Source organism: Lynx rufus, unplaced genomic scaffold (genome assembly GCF_022079265.1).
Source record: "Lynx rufus isolate CCGP_SWC_20201006 ecotype Redwood Valley unplaced genomic scaffold, mLynRuf1.p SCAF_1, whole genome shotgun sequence".
Classification (NCBI taxonomy): Eukaryota; Metazoa; Chordata; class Mammalia; order Carnivora; family Felidae; genus Lynx; species Lynx rufus.
In genome coordinates this window covers 140,059,363-140,075,985 of record NW_025814823.1, presented here as the reverse complement: position 1 = coordinate 140,075,985, position 16,623 = coordinate 140,059,363, and the positions used below count along the sequence as shown (strand labels likewise).

Below are 16,623 nucleotides of genomic sequence, written 5' to 3'. Positions count from 1 at the left end.
GCTACCCTCTTAAATTAAGTATGTGTGATTAGGCATTTGATATGAGTGGTTTGGTTTAATAAAAAAATTATTTTATTTTATTTTCAGCAGGAAATAGCCCTGTAGTAAAAGAAACAAGGATGGAAGTTGGAAAAGGATGTGATTTGAATATTTCAAGTCATTCAAAGACAGATGGTATGACTTTTCCTCAGTTTGTTTTTATTAACATACAACATTTTGTGGTTTGATGAATTTTATTTGTGTAGTAAGAGGAATTATTTCAGCATATTACTCATTGACATGATTTTAAAATGCTGCTGTTGCTGATTTATTAACTAATACTATTTAAAATAATTTCCCAAAATTCTAAAATAGTACAATTAAGACAGGTTAATGTATTACAGTGTGTGGCATCCTTTCTTAAAACTGCTAGATTAGAGGGCAGTACTTTAAAAGATTTCATGGGAGTCCACTAATTTGGCCAATTTCAATGTTTTCATGAACCAGTGCATTCTTTCCCAACATTCAGACATTTGTGTACCAACTTAGTGATTTTTGTCCTATCTTTATACCCCTTGTTCTGTCATTTTTTTCTTTAGATATATTCATTTTTTTAGCTTAAATTCATTAGAAGAAAAATTTGTGTCATTACTGATTATAGAATAAAACTAATATACCCTTTATAAATAGAAAGCAATGGTAAAAATAAATGCAACTAACAATTAGTAAGTTTTGATTGAATACTGCTGGTGATGTGTTCAGCCTGAAATCTGCTTTTCCTTGGTTGAAAGGAGAGATGAGCAAGTGTTACAGAGGTTATAAAAGCACACTAGCACCAGATTGAAGTGATTAAATAATTAAAATAGAACAGTCTTCTTGCTCTGTGATATAATGTTATTTAATGTACGGGCCATGTAAGCCACCCTACAAGAAATGCCTCTAACCTTTGGTTTGCTCACTTGTACATAAAAGGCTCGGGCGGTATAATACTTGGGGACCTTTCAAGTTCTTCAGTTATGTGATTCTCTTTTTCAAAAGGTGGATATATGTTTAAAAATTAAAAGTCAGAGGAGTGCCTGGGTGGCTTAGTCGGTTAAGTGTCTAACTTTGGCTCAGGTCATGATCTCACGATTCATGAGTTCGAGCCCCATGTCGCGCTCTGTGCTGACAGCTCAGAGCCTTGAGCCTGCTTTGGATTCTGTGTCTCCCTCTCTCTCTCTCTGCCTCTCCCCTGCTCACATTCTGTCTGTCTCAAAAATAAATAAATATTAAAACAATTTTTTTTAAGTAAGTAAAAATAAAAAATCAGAGCCTATTGCTTTTCCTGTGGGTGCAGATATTGTTGGTGAAATCTAGTGAAAGAGAACATTCACGTACTTTGTCACTCTGCTTTATTCTCTGGGTTTATTCTTCAGAGTATAGAGGCAGTGTTTCATAGTTGACTAGCCTGAACCATTTACTGAATAAATTTTTTATGTAAAACATGTATATTAGAGCGTGATTTTCCCTTTTGCAAATAGTTCTTGATTTACTTTCAAGTAACAAGTTCTACAGTAGATTTATCTGTTTGACTCATCTCATTGACCAAGGAAAAGAAGAAGGCCTTTCAGTCTTGGTTATTAGGACCCTTGTAACAAAAGTGAGATATGTGAGAAATGATAAACCGTCTCTAATTCCAGCATACATGTGTGATAAAATAGTAATCTTTTCTGTTTTGTGCTTTTGAAAGGTAGATGGCCTGTTCTGGCACTGGCTTTCACCCCTACATCTATCCTCCACCCCAGCCCACTACCCTCTACCATGTATATGGGCAGAGGATGGAAATTATATACATATATGTGTATACATATATAGACGTGTATGTTTTCACCTGTATGTTGAAGGCTAACAGTGTGCCTTACAACTGAGTATCTATTAAAACTAAACTACTCTTTGTACTTACAGTGTTGAATTTTACTGGTGTTAAAACCCTCACCAGTGTGTTACATAAAGTAATAATGACCTATAGACAACCACTGGGACCTTGGTCCATTACTTAACCCTTTCTCTCTCTCTCTCTCTCTCTCTCTCTCTCTCTCTCTCTCTCTCTCTTTTCTGAGAGAGAGAAGGGGATGGGTTGGAGAGGGGCAAAGGGAGAGAGAGAGAGAGAGAGAGAGAGAGAGAGAATCCCAAAAGGCTCCATGCTCAGTGCAGAGCCTAACATGGGACTTGATCCCACACCTCAGGATCATGACCTGAGCCAAAATCAAAAGTCAGGTGCTCAACTTGTAAAGTTGACAAGAGTCATGTGCTCTCTTTCTCTCAAAATAAATAAATAAACACTAAAAAAAAAAAGAGTAAGTAAATTGAAAGGTTATTTCTCTGCATTTTCCTCTACTTCTGAAGGTCACTGACGTCTCACTTTCCACTGGAATTTCTTACCATTTGGGTTATTCTCAATCTGGCCTGACCACAACAACTTTCCTCTATTCCAGGGTCATCACCAGTGTTGTCACCGAGGAAGCCTTCTCACCCAGTCATGGACTTTTTTAGTTCCAACCTCTTAGGTGACTCTTCCTCACCAGCATCTGTTTCTAGTCATGCAGATGCCCATGAAATCACTGTGAGCGATTTTCTTGTTTCTGATGAAAACCTTCAGAAGATGGAAAATGTACTTGATCTTTGGAGTTCAGGACTTAAGGTATTACAGTTGTTCAGTTACAGTTGTTTCATATGTAGTATAACAGTTTTGCTCTTGATTCCACTATTTCCTGTTCTTTTCTTTGAATCAAAAGATTTTGGGGCGCCTGGGTGGCGCAGTCGGTTAAGCGTCCGACTTCAGCCAGGTCACGATCTTGCGGTCCGTGAGTTCGAGCCCCGCGTCAGGCTCTGGGCTGATGGCTCAGAGCCTGGAGCCTGTTTCCGATTCTGTGTCTCCCTCTCTCTCTGCCCCTCCCCCGTTCATGCTCTGTCTCTCTCTGTCCCAAAAATAAATAAACGTTGAAAAAAAAAAAAATAAAAAAAAAATAAAAAAAATGAATCAAAAGATTTTGTGAAAAAAATCTTTAGTTTCCTTAGAAGATTAGTCCAGTGTTTTAAGCCTGTACTTCTCAGTCTTTAATATCTGTACGCATCATCTGGGAATCCTGTTAAACCAGCTTGTCAGTTGGTCTTGACCAGGGCCCAAGATTATGCACTTCTAACAAGCTCCCAGGTGATGCTACTAGATCAGAAACCATGTTTTGAATTAGCAAGGTTTTCAGTAGTTGCTGAACAGCTCTGTAGGTTCCACTGAACTTCTCGGGTGTTTTTAAAGACTCAGTCTACGTGTGACAAAGATACCTATTGAATCCTTACCATCTCATAGCTGTGACGAATGAAGATGTCTCCTTTTATACGTAACACAGCATCCGGTTTTAGCAACATATATTCATTTTGTAGCTGCTTACAGCAACCACCTTGTGTAACTGGTAAGTCTATAAAAGCTGACTATTTTAGTGGTGGTATTGGCCTCTAAATAAAATAAGGTATTACAGAAATGGCAAATTTTTTTCTATTTAAAATATAATGGAAGGGTGCCAGGGTGGCTCAGTGTTAAGCCTCTGACTCTTGGTTTTGGCTCAGGTCATGATCTTGTGTTTTGTGAGTTCAAGCCCCGCATTGGGCTCTGCGCTGATAGTGTGGAGCCTGCCTTGGTTCTCTCTTTCTCTCTCTCTCTCTCTCTCTCTCTCTCCCTCTCCCTCCCTCCCTCCCTTCCTCCCTCCCCCTCTCTCCCTCCCTCCCTCCCCCTCTCTCTCTGCCCCTCCCCTGCTCATGCTCTCTCTCTCTCTCAAAAGAAATAAACTTTAAAAAATATATATACATATATATAATGGAGAAAATGACAGTTTTTCTGAAACATAGTTTGAGAAAACTGAATATTCACATATATGGTGAAATTACAGTCCTGAGGGTTTTATGGCATTTTTATTTCTCTATTATTGGGAACCATAAATTCTAGAAATAATCTTTTAGTATAGTTTTTACCATTTTCCCCCTTGGAACAGGTTTCATATCTGTGTCATGGTGTAAGTGCTACCGCTAATCCCGTAATTTGTTCTCTGTTCAGTTAAGCATATTGTTAGGCAGTTGTTTTGATAACATGATTATTTGGTATTTTTACTTATGCCATTCAGTAGGGGGAAAAGGGATCAGACTTAGCAATTTGTGGTAAGATGGCCTCTGTGATAAACGATTTGGGGAAAGAAAGCGTCAACCCCCCTGGTTTCCGTTATCCACCTCTATCTAAATAACTTCCCAGTCCCGTGGCTGAGCCAAGGCCATACTCTGACTTTTGCCCTCCTTGATCTATCTTAATATGGACATTAAAGTCCTTGAATAAACCACGGAAGGACCAGAAATTTTTTCAAAGGACAACAAAGTTTCCTACAAAGTGACTTAAAGTAGGAAAAAAAAAATCCATTTCCTTAGTATGGTGAATGTGACCTGAGAAGAGCCACAATTGTTGAACTTGCAAACGTTTTCATTAGTGGTTTTTATAAATAGCTCTTCTGTTGATTGCTTGTACCGATTAGTTTTAATGTTTCTTAATTTCAGTGTAATTTTAAGAAGCAGTACTAAACACACTGCTTAATTGCTGGCATATTTATTTTTCAGACAAACATCATATCTGAACTAAGTAAATGGAGACTTAATTTTATTGACTGGCACCGAATGGAAATGAAAAAAGAGAAAGAAAAACACGAAGCACATTTAAAACAACTGTGCAACCAGATCAACAGTTTGAAGGAGCTGCAAAAAGCCTATGAAATCTCTATTGGGAGAAAAGATGAGGTCTTCACTTTTGTATTTCTTTTTAAGTGAGATGCGGTAAAAATCTTGCTAGGCAATAAATGCCAGGAACTGATTATTTAGGTCATACAAGATACAAAGGGAAGATTGCTTCAGAAACTGAAAAAATAGATACATAGGAATAAGATATATTCTTTCTCTTAAACATGCCAGCGTCTTGTCATTTAATCTTTGTCATCAGCTTCAGTGTGCTCGAAGTTTTAGAAGTGTGTGCTGAATGTGGGAACACTAATTTCTTTTCCCCGGTCTTTTTTTCCTAACTGCTCTTATGAGAACATTGGGGAACCAGCATTACCCACATTTTAAACCATCTTTTTAGGGGTCATTTTAAGTATCTCACATTTTATCAATGGTATATCTTTCTTCATTGATGATGTTTTTTTCGTTTTATTGATAGACATAGAGAACACTTTTTTTAAAGCTTTTTTTTTTGATCTGTGATTTTGTTTTTAATTATCTTAAGCCTTATCACATAATTTACAAATTGGTGCTGATGATATTTCTCCTCTACTTTAACCCTTCTAACAAGTTGGCAAAAGCACCAATCATACATATATGGTAATTCCACAGTTGTATTTTTCAATAGCTGTTTAGAAGACATTCCTGAATTATAACTTAGTAAAGAATTCACAAGCCAAATCTGCTACTATACCTTATCACACTCAATTTTAAAAGCATCTGACCTTACAGCTCATCTATAAAATGTGAGAACTGTTAATAATTTTTAATACTATACATAAACCACACTAAAATGCCTTTCATTAAGCAAAAGGCAACATTTTAAATGGAGGGAATTTTAATTAAATCTGCATAGTTAAGACTAAAAAGATAAAGTGGACATTGCCAGCTTATCTTCAGCCCTTGCCTTTAACAGGCTAATAAACACAACTTGAATCACAGCTGAGTCTTGCTGTTCTGCTACAGTGAAGGGATTTCCTCAGTATTTAAATATATTGATATAATCAGTCATATAAATCTAAAGTTTAGAGATGGCATTTACCATCTCTGTGAAAAGCTGAACATGTAATCAATTCCAATCATATTTTTGAAAGGGGAAAACAATGACAGCACTTGCTGAACCAGAATTACTATCAGAGTTCAAAAAGCAAATCATACTCATTTAACCACAAGCTAATCTTATTTAATTTTTTTTTTTTTTTACTGTTTATTTTTGAGAGAGACAGAGACATAATGCGAGTGGTTAGGGGCAGAGGGAGAGGGAGACACAGAATCCAAAGCGGGCTCCAGGCTCCGAGTTGTCAGCGCAGAGCCTGACGGGGGGCTCGAACTCACAAGCTGTGAGATCATGACCTGAGCTGAAGTCGGGCGCTCAGCTGACTGAGCCACCCAGGCGCCCCACAAGCTAATCTTATTTAAATCAGGACTGTCCAAAAGAAATATTCTGTCAGCCATTCATGATCTGAATTCTGGTGTATAAGATTTATTTAAATACGGGACACATAAAAAAAGTCATGAGACATTTTTGTTTTGTAATAAATAAGGCAACGGCCAACTATTGTTCCTTAGTAGCTTTTTAGAGATAAGCTATCAAGTCTGCTCTTTCCCCTGCCTTCCTAATGCCAGCGAAGGTCATTTTTGTTCCAGGGATGTACTTCCTGGGATTCTCCAAATAGTCCATCAGTGTCTCCTCTCCCCAGGTGATGCCTTTGTTCTTGTTGGCATCCCTATAAGAAAATCCAGGGGCTTGACCTTTCCCCCAAATAAACCATGGCGATTTGGCCCAGTCTTGTGCTTGCCTCCCTTTTCCATGGTATGGCACTGGGTGCACTTCTGAACAAAATCTTCTTGCTCTTCTCAATATCACCCATTTTTAAATCGCTCTTAGGTCGCACGTGAAATGAAGGTACCCACTCACAAGCCGGATGTCCAACCTTCTCTAAAGCTTATTATTTTGAGAGGGGCGGGGCGGGCAGAGAGAGAATCCCAAGCAGTCTCCTTGCTGTCAGTGCGGAGCCCTGCTCTGGGCTTGAACTCATGAACTGTGAGATCATGACCTGAGCAGAAACTTAAGAGTCAGACACTTAACTGACTGAGCCACCCAAGTGCCCTGAGAATACTTTTTATTTCACTTTACATTAGCCTCTTAAGAACGAGAGAGTAAGGTTCACGTCTGTGCTAATTCCACACAGCAGACTGTGCAGTAAATCCATGGCTCCCCCCGGGAGGATGTTAGTTTTCAGAGGTGACAGCTTAGCTCCTGGTCTGCAGATGCAGCACTGTTTTAATGAACTAGATAAAGACTATATATTTTTTTAAATATACATTTCTTTTGATGTTTGGGGTATGATATAAAATCAAACATTTTATATAGTTTACTTTTTTGAAACCCTAGATACTAATGTCACTCATTTTCTCTCTTGCCCTCAAAACTCTATCCTGAGGTTTTAAAATATTTGAAACTTATTTTTTTGTAATTTCAAAGTATCACACATAAAAGAGTATACATATGTGTCCAGTTTTTGAAAATGAATAAGATGAACGGTCTGTGCCTTTTAACAGAAATGTGTGCCCTTTTCTACTTTTGAAAATTATTTAAAGAAGAACCAGAATAAATGTCTCTCAATAAATATGCCTAATTTACTAAATCTCACTTTAATGTGGCCAATTTAAAATATATATTTCAATCACTCATTTCTTTATAAGAAAGAATATCGTCTTAGGTTTTAAAAGCGTTCGTAGATTTATTTAAAAAAGAACGAGAATAGCATCACTGAAGAAGTACATTATGGTATAACTCTTGTTTGCTTTTATGAGTTTGTTGAATCCAGAAAATCCTTAAACAGTTAGTGAGCAACTTCTAACCCAAGGTATTAAAGGTACTTAAGGGACCAGAAAGATGTTTAAAGCCTGGTCCCTACCCTCAAGTGTAGTGCACAAAGCCTTTCTGTGTATGTGGCAATATTTTCAAATGTGTAGTCATCTTTCTTGAATTAAATGTCAATGACTATTAACTTTATATACATAAACTTTTTTTGTGATTATCCAGATACAAATAATAAAGACTTTTCTTTCTTTCCTCTTTTGCTCTCCTTCGTTCTTTGATATGTAGTGCATTCAGGTGGACAAGCTTTTTGGTGTTTTTAAAGATAATAATGAGGTTAATTAGATGAATGTAGTAGTGCTCCACAGGTATTCTTTTGAGCACTTTTTGATATATGTGAAAGTCACTTTACCAATTATTGTTATTGTAACATTACAATAATTGTGTTAATTGCTATTTACAGGTGATTTCTAGCTTGTCTCATGCCATAGGCAAGCAAAAGGAAAGGATAGAGCTGATGAGAACATTCTTCCACTGGCGAATTGGCCATGTTAAATCCAGACAGGATGTAAGTATAAAAAGAAAACAATAACTGACAGATACTAGACTTCTGAACTCAAAAGGGTTTAGGATCACATTTTGGAGCTCCTGTTAAAGTCAAAGAAAGATTTGTTTTCTAATAAATCAAAATGAATTTACAATTTAATGTTGCCTAGATTTTAAAGGAATTTGATTTTGGTGTATTTTGGAAAAAAATACCTCATATTTTATAGACCTATTGATCTATCATCTCCTACTTCATATTAAGTAAGGATCATAACTGACTTACAAATGCCCTTGTCATGGAACCCTTTTAACAAATTTAAACTCAGATGTGATTGTGTGGAGAAGGAATTGATAATGTCTAACATATATGCTTCTTATATTGTTTCTGCTTCACACATGCCTGAATGTATCCATATAGTCTCTTCATAAAGAGGCAGTACTGTATTGATGATACATTATAAAATTGTGTGATCGTTTGTTTTGTAGACTTGACTTAGAGTGAGAATCAAAGAAAGCCATGTCTGTGTAGCTTTTTAAAAATTATCTTTAGTTTGTTTACAATTTAACTGTGATTGTCTTTATTTTAATTAAGTAAGAGTTGAATCAGTATAGCAGAGTAAATATAAACTGAGAGAGAGTAATAAATTATTGTATCAGAAGTGGAAAAGATGAGAGGATATGTATATCCCACAAGAAGACAGTATAGAGACTCAAGAGTATAGGGGATAGATGTGTTGTGTGTGTGTGTGTGTGTATTTGATGTTTATGTGAGCCATGGAATGATCTCTCTGCATTTAGTTCTGAATACTTAAAGAAAAGGCTATTACAATGGTGGAACAGGATTTCTCCTTGAAGAATAATTCCTAGTGCTTTCATTTTTTTTATGAATCCCAATAGATTGAATCTACATTAATCATAGAGAAAAGAGCTATTTAATGAGTATGCCGTATTTTGAAAGTTATTTACCAACTGACATAATCAGAATATGTTAATGTTTAAATGTTAGTGGACATAGCAGAGGCTGCCGTCAGTTTTTTTTTTTTTAATATATGAAATTTATTGTCAAATTGGTTTCCATACAACACCCAGTGCTCATCCCAAAAGATGCCCTCTTCAATACCCATCAGCTACCCTCCCCTCCCTCCCACCCCCCATCAACCCTCAGTTTGTTCTCAGTTTTTAAGAGTCTCCTATGCTTTGGCTCTCTCCCACTCTAACCTCTTTTTTTTTTTTTTTCCTTCCCCTCCTCCATGGGTTTCTGTTAAGTTTCTCAGGATCCACATAAGAGTGAAAACATATGGTATCTGTCTTTCTCTGTATGGCTTATTTCACTTAGCATCACACTCTCCAGTTCCATCCACGTTGCTACAACGGGCCATATTTCATTCTTTCTCATTGCCACGTAGTACTCCATTGTGTATATAAAACACAATTTCTTTATCCATTCATCAGTTGATGGACATTTAGGCTCTTTCCATAATTTGGCTATTGTTGAGAGTGCTGCTATGAACATTGGGGTACAAGTGCCCCTATGCATCAGTACTCCTGTATCCCTTGGGTAAATTCCTAGCAGTGCTACTCTGCTGGGTCATAGGGTAGGTCTATTTTTAATTTTTGAGGAACCTCCACACTGTTTTCCAGAGCAGCTGCACCAGTTTGCATTCCCACCAACAGTGCAAGAGTGTTCCCATTTCTCCACATCCTCTCCAGCATCTATTGTCTCCTGATTTGTTCATTTTGGCCACTCTGACTGGCGTGAGGTGATATCTGAGTGTGGTTTTGATTTGTATTTCCCTGATGAGGAGCGAGGTTGAGCGTCTTTTCATGGGCCTGTTGGCCATCCGGATGTCTTCTTTAGAGAAGTGTCTATTCATGTTTTCTGCCCATTTCTTCACCGGGTTATTTGTTTTTCGGGTGTGGAGTTTGGTGAGCTCTTTATAGATTTTGGATACTAGCCCTTTGTCTGTTATGTCATTTGCAAATATCTTTTCCCATTCCGTTGGTTGCCTTTTAGTTTCGTTGGTTGTTTCCTTTGCTGTGCGGAAGCTTTTTATCTTCATGAGGTCCCAATAGTTCATTTTTGCTTTTAATTCCCTTGCCTTTGGGGATGTGTCAAGTAAGAAATTGCTACGGCTGAGGTCAGAGAGGTCTTTTCCTGCTTTCTCCTCTAGGGTTTTGATGGTTTCCTGTCTCACATTCAGGTCCTTTATCCATTTTGAGTTTATTTTTGTGAATGGTGTAAGAAAGTGGTCTAGTTTCAATCTTCTGCATGGTGCTGTCCAGTTCTCCCAGCACCATTTGTTAAAGAGACTGTCTTTTTTCCATTGGATATTCTTTCCTGCTTTGTCAAAGATGAGTTGGCCATACGTTTGTGGGTCTAGTTCTGGGGTGTCTATTCTATTCCATTGGTCTATGTGTCTGTTTCTGTGCCAATACCATGCTGTCTTGATGATGACAGCTTTGTAGTAGAGGCTAAAGTCTGGGATTGTGATGCCTCCTGCTTTGGTCATCTTCTTCAAAATTCCTTTGGCTATTCGGGGCCTTTTGTGGTTCCATATGAATTTTAGGATTGCTTGTTCTAGCTTCGAGAAGAATGCTGGTGCAATTTTGATTAGGATTGCATTGAATGTGTAGATAGCTTTGGGTAGTATTGACATTTTAACAATATTTATTTTTCCAACCCATGAGCATGGAATGTTTTTCCATTTCTTTATATCTTACTCAATTTCCTTCATAAGCTTTCTATAGTTTTCAGCATACAGATCTTTTACATCTTTGGTTACACTTATTCCTAGGTATTTTATGCTTCTTGGTGCAATTGTGAATGGGATCAGTTTCTTTATTTGTCTTTGTGTTGCTTCATTATTAGTGTATAAGAATGCAACTGATTTCTGTACATTGATTTTGTATCCTGCAGCTTTGCTGAAGTCATGTATCAGTTCTAGCAGACTTTTGGTGGAGTCTGTCAGATTTTCCATGTATAAGATCATGTCATCTGCAAAAAGCGAAAGCTTGACTTCATCTTTGCCAATTTTGATGCCTTTGATTTCCTTTTTTTGTCTGATTGCTGATGCTAGCACTTCCAACACTATGTTAAACAACAGCAGTGAGAGTGGACATCCTTGTCATGTTCCTGATCTCAGGGGGAAAGCTCTCAGTTTTTTCCCATTGAGGATGATATTAGCTGTGGGCTTTTCATAAATGGCTTTTATGATGTTTAAGTATGTTCCTTCTATCCCGACTTTCTCGAGGGTTTTTATTAAAAAAGGATGCTGAATTTTGTCAAATGCTTTTTCTGCATCGATTGACAGGATCATATGGTTCTTATCTTTTCTTTTATTAATGTGATGCATCACGTTGATTGATTTGCGAATGTTGAACCAGCCCTGCATCCCAGGAATGAATCCCACTTGATCATGGTGAATAATTCTTTTTATAAACTGTTGAATTCGATTTGCTAGTATCTTATTGAGAATTTTTGCATCCATATTCATCAGGGATATTGGCCTGTAGTTCTCTTTTTTTACTGGGTCTCTGTCTGGTTTGGGAATCAAAGTAATACTGGCTTCATGGAATGAGTGTGGAAGTTTTCCTTCCTTTTCTATTTTTTGGGATAGCTTGAGAAGGATAGGTATCATCTCTGCTTTAAATGTCTGGTTAGAATTCCCCAGGGAAGCCATCTGGTCCTGGACTCTTATTTGTTGGGAGATTTTTGATAACTGATTCAATTTCTTGGCTGGTTATGGGTCTGTTCAAGCTTTCTGTTTCCTCCTTATTGAGTTTTGGAAGCGTGTGGGTGTTTAAGAATTTGTCCATTTCTTCCAGGTTGTCCAGTTTGTTGGCATATAATTTTTCATAGTATTCCCTGATAATTGCTTGTATTTCTGAGGGATTGGTTGTAATAATTCCATTTTCATTCATGATTCTATCTATTTGGGTCTCTCCCTTTTCTTTTGAGAAGCCTGGGTAGAGGTTTATCAATTTTGTTTATTTTTTCAAAAAACCAACTCTTGGTTTCGTTGATCTGCTCTACAGTTTTTTTAGATTCTATATTGTTTATTTCTGCTCTGATCTTTATTATTTCTCTTCTTCTGCTGGGTTTGGGGTGTCTTTGCTGCTCTGCTTCTGTTTCCTTTAGGTGTGCTGTTAGATTTTGTATTTGGTATTTTTCTTGTTTCTTGAGATAGGCCTGGATTGTCATGTATTTTCCTCTCAGGACTGCCTTCGCTGCATCCCAAAGCGTTTGGATTGTTGTATTTTCATTTTCGTTTGTTTCCATTTATTTTCTGCCGTCAGTTTTTGAGTAGCTTTTTCAATTTAAGAAAATTGAAAATTGGAACTATTTCTTCAAAAGAATTTAAATTAGTTGATGCAGGAAGAATGGTATATGTTTCTATTTAGATCTGCTTGGCCCTGTGTATGATGGCAAAGTGTGTAAATTAAATTAGTCTTGTTTCTGGTGGTGGCCACCAGGCTGAAGAGAGAGCAGTGGCACCTGAAATCACAGCCACCACCCTTTCTGTCTTGCCTCCACTCTCTGTTCTTCTCTTAGGCCTACTTTCCGCTAAATGGTCCTGCAGATTCATAACTCTGATAATGGCAGATTATTCCTTTTCTTTCATTTGCGCTTTATTTATTTATTTTTTTCCTCCTAACTTGATTAGTTGCATAAAGCATTGATACAAGGGTTGGAGGTTAGGTTCTGAAATGAGGCGAGGCTGGTTTTTCCCTTTCTATGAAAGCTGTGTGACATGGGCCGGTTCCTTAACCTCTCTCAGCCTGTTCTCCTGCCTGCAGATGAGAAAAATATGATTACACAGGATTAAATGATAACATGAACACTGCTTACCACTGTGTTACATTATGTTTTTTAATATCATCGCCTATATATTTACCAGCCTACCGTGTTTTTGAGGTTGTATATTACTTTCATTTAGGTCTATGAAGGCAAACTAGCTGACCAGTACTTCCAGAGAACTTTACTGAAGAAAGTCTGGAAAGGCTGGCGATCCATAGTACAGAAGCAATGGAAAGATGTGGTGGAACGAGCTTGTCAAGCAAGAGCAGAAGAAGTTTGCGTCCAGATTTCCAACGATTATGAAACCAGAGTTGCTGCGGTAAACTTTTTTGTGTATACCTTCACTTTCTTTCAGTAAAAATAAAAAAGATGGATAGCATCACTCACTATTAGTTTATAGTTAGGCAGAGTGACCCGTTTCTCCAGTTCCATTTAGTGTCACATAGGCTCAAATGACACTCCTGGGAAAGAACAACACTATTAAGTCAGACCTACAGATTTATTTACTCTGATCTAGGAACTCGTGTTTGATCTCATGTATGTACATTTCCCTTGGAAACGTAAATCACCCATAGACCCTTACATTTCTAAGAACGCATACTTTCTTAGGCTTCTTCATTTGGCCTTTTTGAGCTGAAAATAAAGACTCAAAACAAAAATGTTTATCCTTGTGCTAATTTAAGCAAATTGTGTTCCTATAAGGTTGATATAAAGCCGTCGTATATAAACTGAAGTTATTTTCCCATTGACTTTTATTTATAAAATAAACATCGTTTCCAAGGGAAAATATTTGAGACCTAAAATGAAGTTAATCCATAGTGAAGAATGCAGTAGGCCTCTTGAAATCACATAGTCACAGAAAAACCTTTTTTCGTCATCATAGTACTAAGTTCTTAACGTTAAAAATAAGTGTCATTGTACCAATAATTTTCTGCAATTCAAAATGACATACAAAAAAAAAAATGCAGTCCCTTCAGATTTGGTCGGTGGGAAAGAGTGTTTTACCTAATGTCACTTTGCACTTTAAGTTCTCTAAATGACATTTAGAGAAAGGAAGGAAGGAAGGGTGGAAATTCTGTTAATATTGCATTTAGGTATTTTTTTCTGAAGAGGTGAGAGCTTGTGGCTCTTCATGTATTTTGGGTATTATTCTGCATGAATGTTTTATGGTAAGAAATGACATATCTTTATAAGTAAAACACGTCAGCACCCTTTGGTGGGACTGGTATGAAATTTTCCTTGTTTGAACCTCCATCTTACAGTTAGGAATGAGGTAAGATGCACCTTTTAAAATAAATTGAGATGCATAGCGGAAGAGGTGTGCGGTAAAGTGTTTTTAGCGTTTGACACAAAAGTGACTTCACAGCTCAACAAGATGGCCACACAGGCAGCGCCAGCCCCAGCCCCCGCCCCCACCCCCGCCCCAGCCCCACAGCCTCAGCGCCGCTTCTGGCTCCAACACCAGCTCCAGCCTCCTCCTCATACCTGGCAGCTGCATTGGCTAGGACCACAGGCTCTGGGCCACACCCCAGCACAGACCCAGTGTGGTCACTGCCTGGTCCTGCCCTCTCAGGCCCCCGCCCCAGCAGCCATGCGGTCGGGCTCCACCTGGTCATTTGGCCTCTGTTGCGGACAGCCACAAGACACTCAGTGAAGGTGCTGCCCAAGTTATTGGGACCCTGCTGGGACCTGTTGACTAGCATTCAGTGGAAGTCACAAACTGCTTTTTAGTGCTGCACAGTGAGTCAGAAGATGAGGTGGCTGTTGACATGGCATTCACTAAGCACATGTGTGAATTACCAAGAAAGTCTCTCCAGATGAGCTCTTCCTGGGCTGGTACGCCACAGGCCGTGACTTCATAGAGAATTCTGTGCCGATTCAGGAATACTACAGCCCTGAAGCCCCCAACCCCATTCACCTCAGGAATGGCTACCTATGTCGGCACTTTAATGGGTGTCCCTGGGGGGATGTCCACACCTCTGACAGTGAACTATGCATATTCTGACACTGAACACATCGCATTTGACCAGATCACAAAGACCTGTTTTAGCCCCAACCCAGTGATCAGACTCTCAAGCAACTTGCAGCAAGTAGGAGGGGCATCCGCTGGCATCTAGGATGCCCTGAGCACAGTGTTGTGGTATGCAGAGGACATGCTATGTGGAAAGCCATCAGCTGACGATACTGTGGGCCGCTTCTTAATGAATCTGGTTAACCAAGTACCCAAGATAGTTCCTGATAACTTTGAGACCATGCTCAACAGCAACATCAGTGACCTGCTAATGGTGACCTGCCTGGCCAATCTCACACAGTCACAGATTGCCGTCAGTGAGAAACCTTTAAACCTGTCAGCGGGCCCCAAGCAGCACTCCTGCCAGTCTGGGCCCCCCTAGGACTCAGAATGGAATGAAGTAGAATGGTTTCCTTGTAGTCTGAGTCATACGGAGTCCGTCAGCTGCTTGTGACTTTAAATAAACATAGCTTACTCTTTTGTAAAAAAAAAAAAAAAAACAAAAAAAAAAACACTTCACAGTATAAGGCTGTTTTTTGAACAGTAAATAATATCCTTCCTTGTATCTCAAATCTTTTTCTTCTTTTTAAAAATTCCCCTTAATTAGTTATCTGGAGCTTTGGAAAATGCAAAAGCTGAGATCCAAAGAATGCAGCATGAAAAAGAGCATTTTGAAGATTCCATGAAGAAAGCTTTCATGAGGGGGGTGTGTGCATTAAATCTCGAAGCTATGACTATATTTCAAAACAAAGGCGATACAGGTTAGTATTTAAGGTTCTCTGTCTACTTTGAAAAGGATTTGAGGATATTTCAGTGATTGGTGTGGTCTGTAATACTAATTTTCTGCAAAGAATAGGCCTTGACCAGGTACTGGTATTTTTTTTAATTTTTATTTTTTTAGATTTTTTAAATAAATTTTTTAAAGTTTATTTATTTTGAGAGAGAGAGTGAGCATGAGTGGGGTAGGGGCAGAGAGAGACAGAATCCCAAGCAGGCTCTGCACGGTCAGCGTGGAGCCCCATGTGGGGCTCGAACTCATGAACTTTGACATTATGACCTGAGCCGAAATCAAGAGTCGGACACTTAACCGACTGAGCCACCCAGGTGCCCCCAGGTATGGGTAGTTTTAACTTCATGGTATCATAACCTGCCATAAAAATCACTTAGTCTTGGCTACTTATGGTATCTTAGATATGATCAAGTAAACAGTCAACTCTTAAGTGTTTAGGGTCAATGTTAAAATGATGTTTTGAGGGGCGCCTGGGTGGCGCAGTCGGTTAAGTGTCCGACTTCAGCCAGGTCACTATCTCGCGGTCCGTGAGTTCGAGCCCCGCGTCAGGCTCTGGGCTGATGGCTCGGAGCCTGGAGCCTGTTTCCGATTCTGTGTCTCCCTCTCTCTCTGCCCCTCCCCCGTTCATGCTCTGTCTCTCTCTGTCCCAAAAATAAATAAACGTTGAAAAAAAAAAAAATTTTAAAATGATGTTTTGAATGTATAACATTCAAATGTAATGAATGTAACATTATTTTAAGGCTCTTTTAACTAATAATTGCAGTACCTTTAAGTACAAAATTTGTATTTGTTGATCAAATAGCCAAATTCTTTGGACTATTTTGTTGATGAAATATTTATCTAGTCATGGTGTCCCATTTTAAATATTGCTTGTCTTTGGGGTGCCT

At 38.4% G+C, this 16,623-nt stretch overlaps 1 protein-coding gene and 2 pseudogenes across 3 annotated transcripts in view; 2 read left to right on the top strand and 1 right to left on the bottom strand.

Moving 5' to 3' along the window:
* Positions 1-16,623, top strand: part of POC5 (POC5 centriolar protein) — a 42,189-nt gene that overhangs the window by 10,681 nt on the left and 14,885 nt on the right. For 2 of the 3 annotated variants that reach the window (XM_047088109.1, XM_047088099.1), the window contains 6 exons: positions 88-174; positions 2,454-2,659; positions 4,615-4,791; positions 8,055-8,159; positions 13,075-13,254; positions 15,554-15,707. In XM_047088109.1, the coding sequence (XP_046944065.1) occupies positions 88-174; positions 2,454-2,659; positions 4,615-4,791; positions 8,055-8,159; positions 13,075-13,254; positions 15,554-15,707 (909 nt within the window). The remainder of the gene's footprint in view (positions 1-87; positions 175-2,453; positions 2,660-4,614; positions 4,792-8,054; positions 8,160-13,074; positions 13,255-15,553; positions 15,708-16,623) is intronic. The other variant, XM_047088119.1, reaches the window with a different exon arrangement.
* On the bottom strand, positions 6,323-6,638 carry LOC124520802 (cytochrome c-like; annotated as a pseudogene).
* On the top strand, positions 13,282-15,547 carry LOC124518237 (eukaryotic translation initiation factor 3 subunit F-like; annotated as a pseudogene).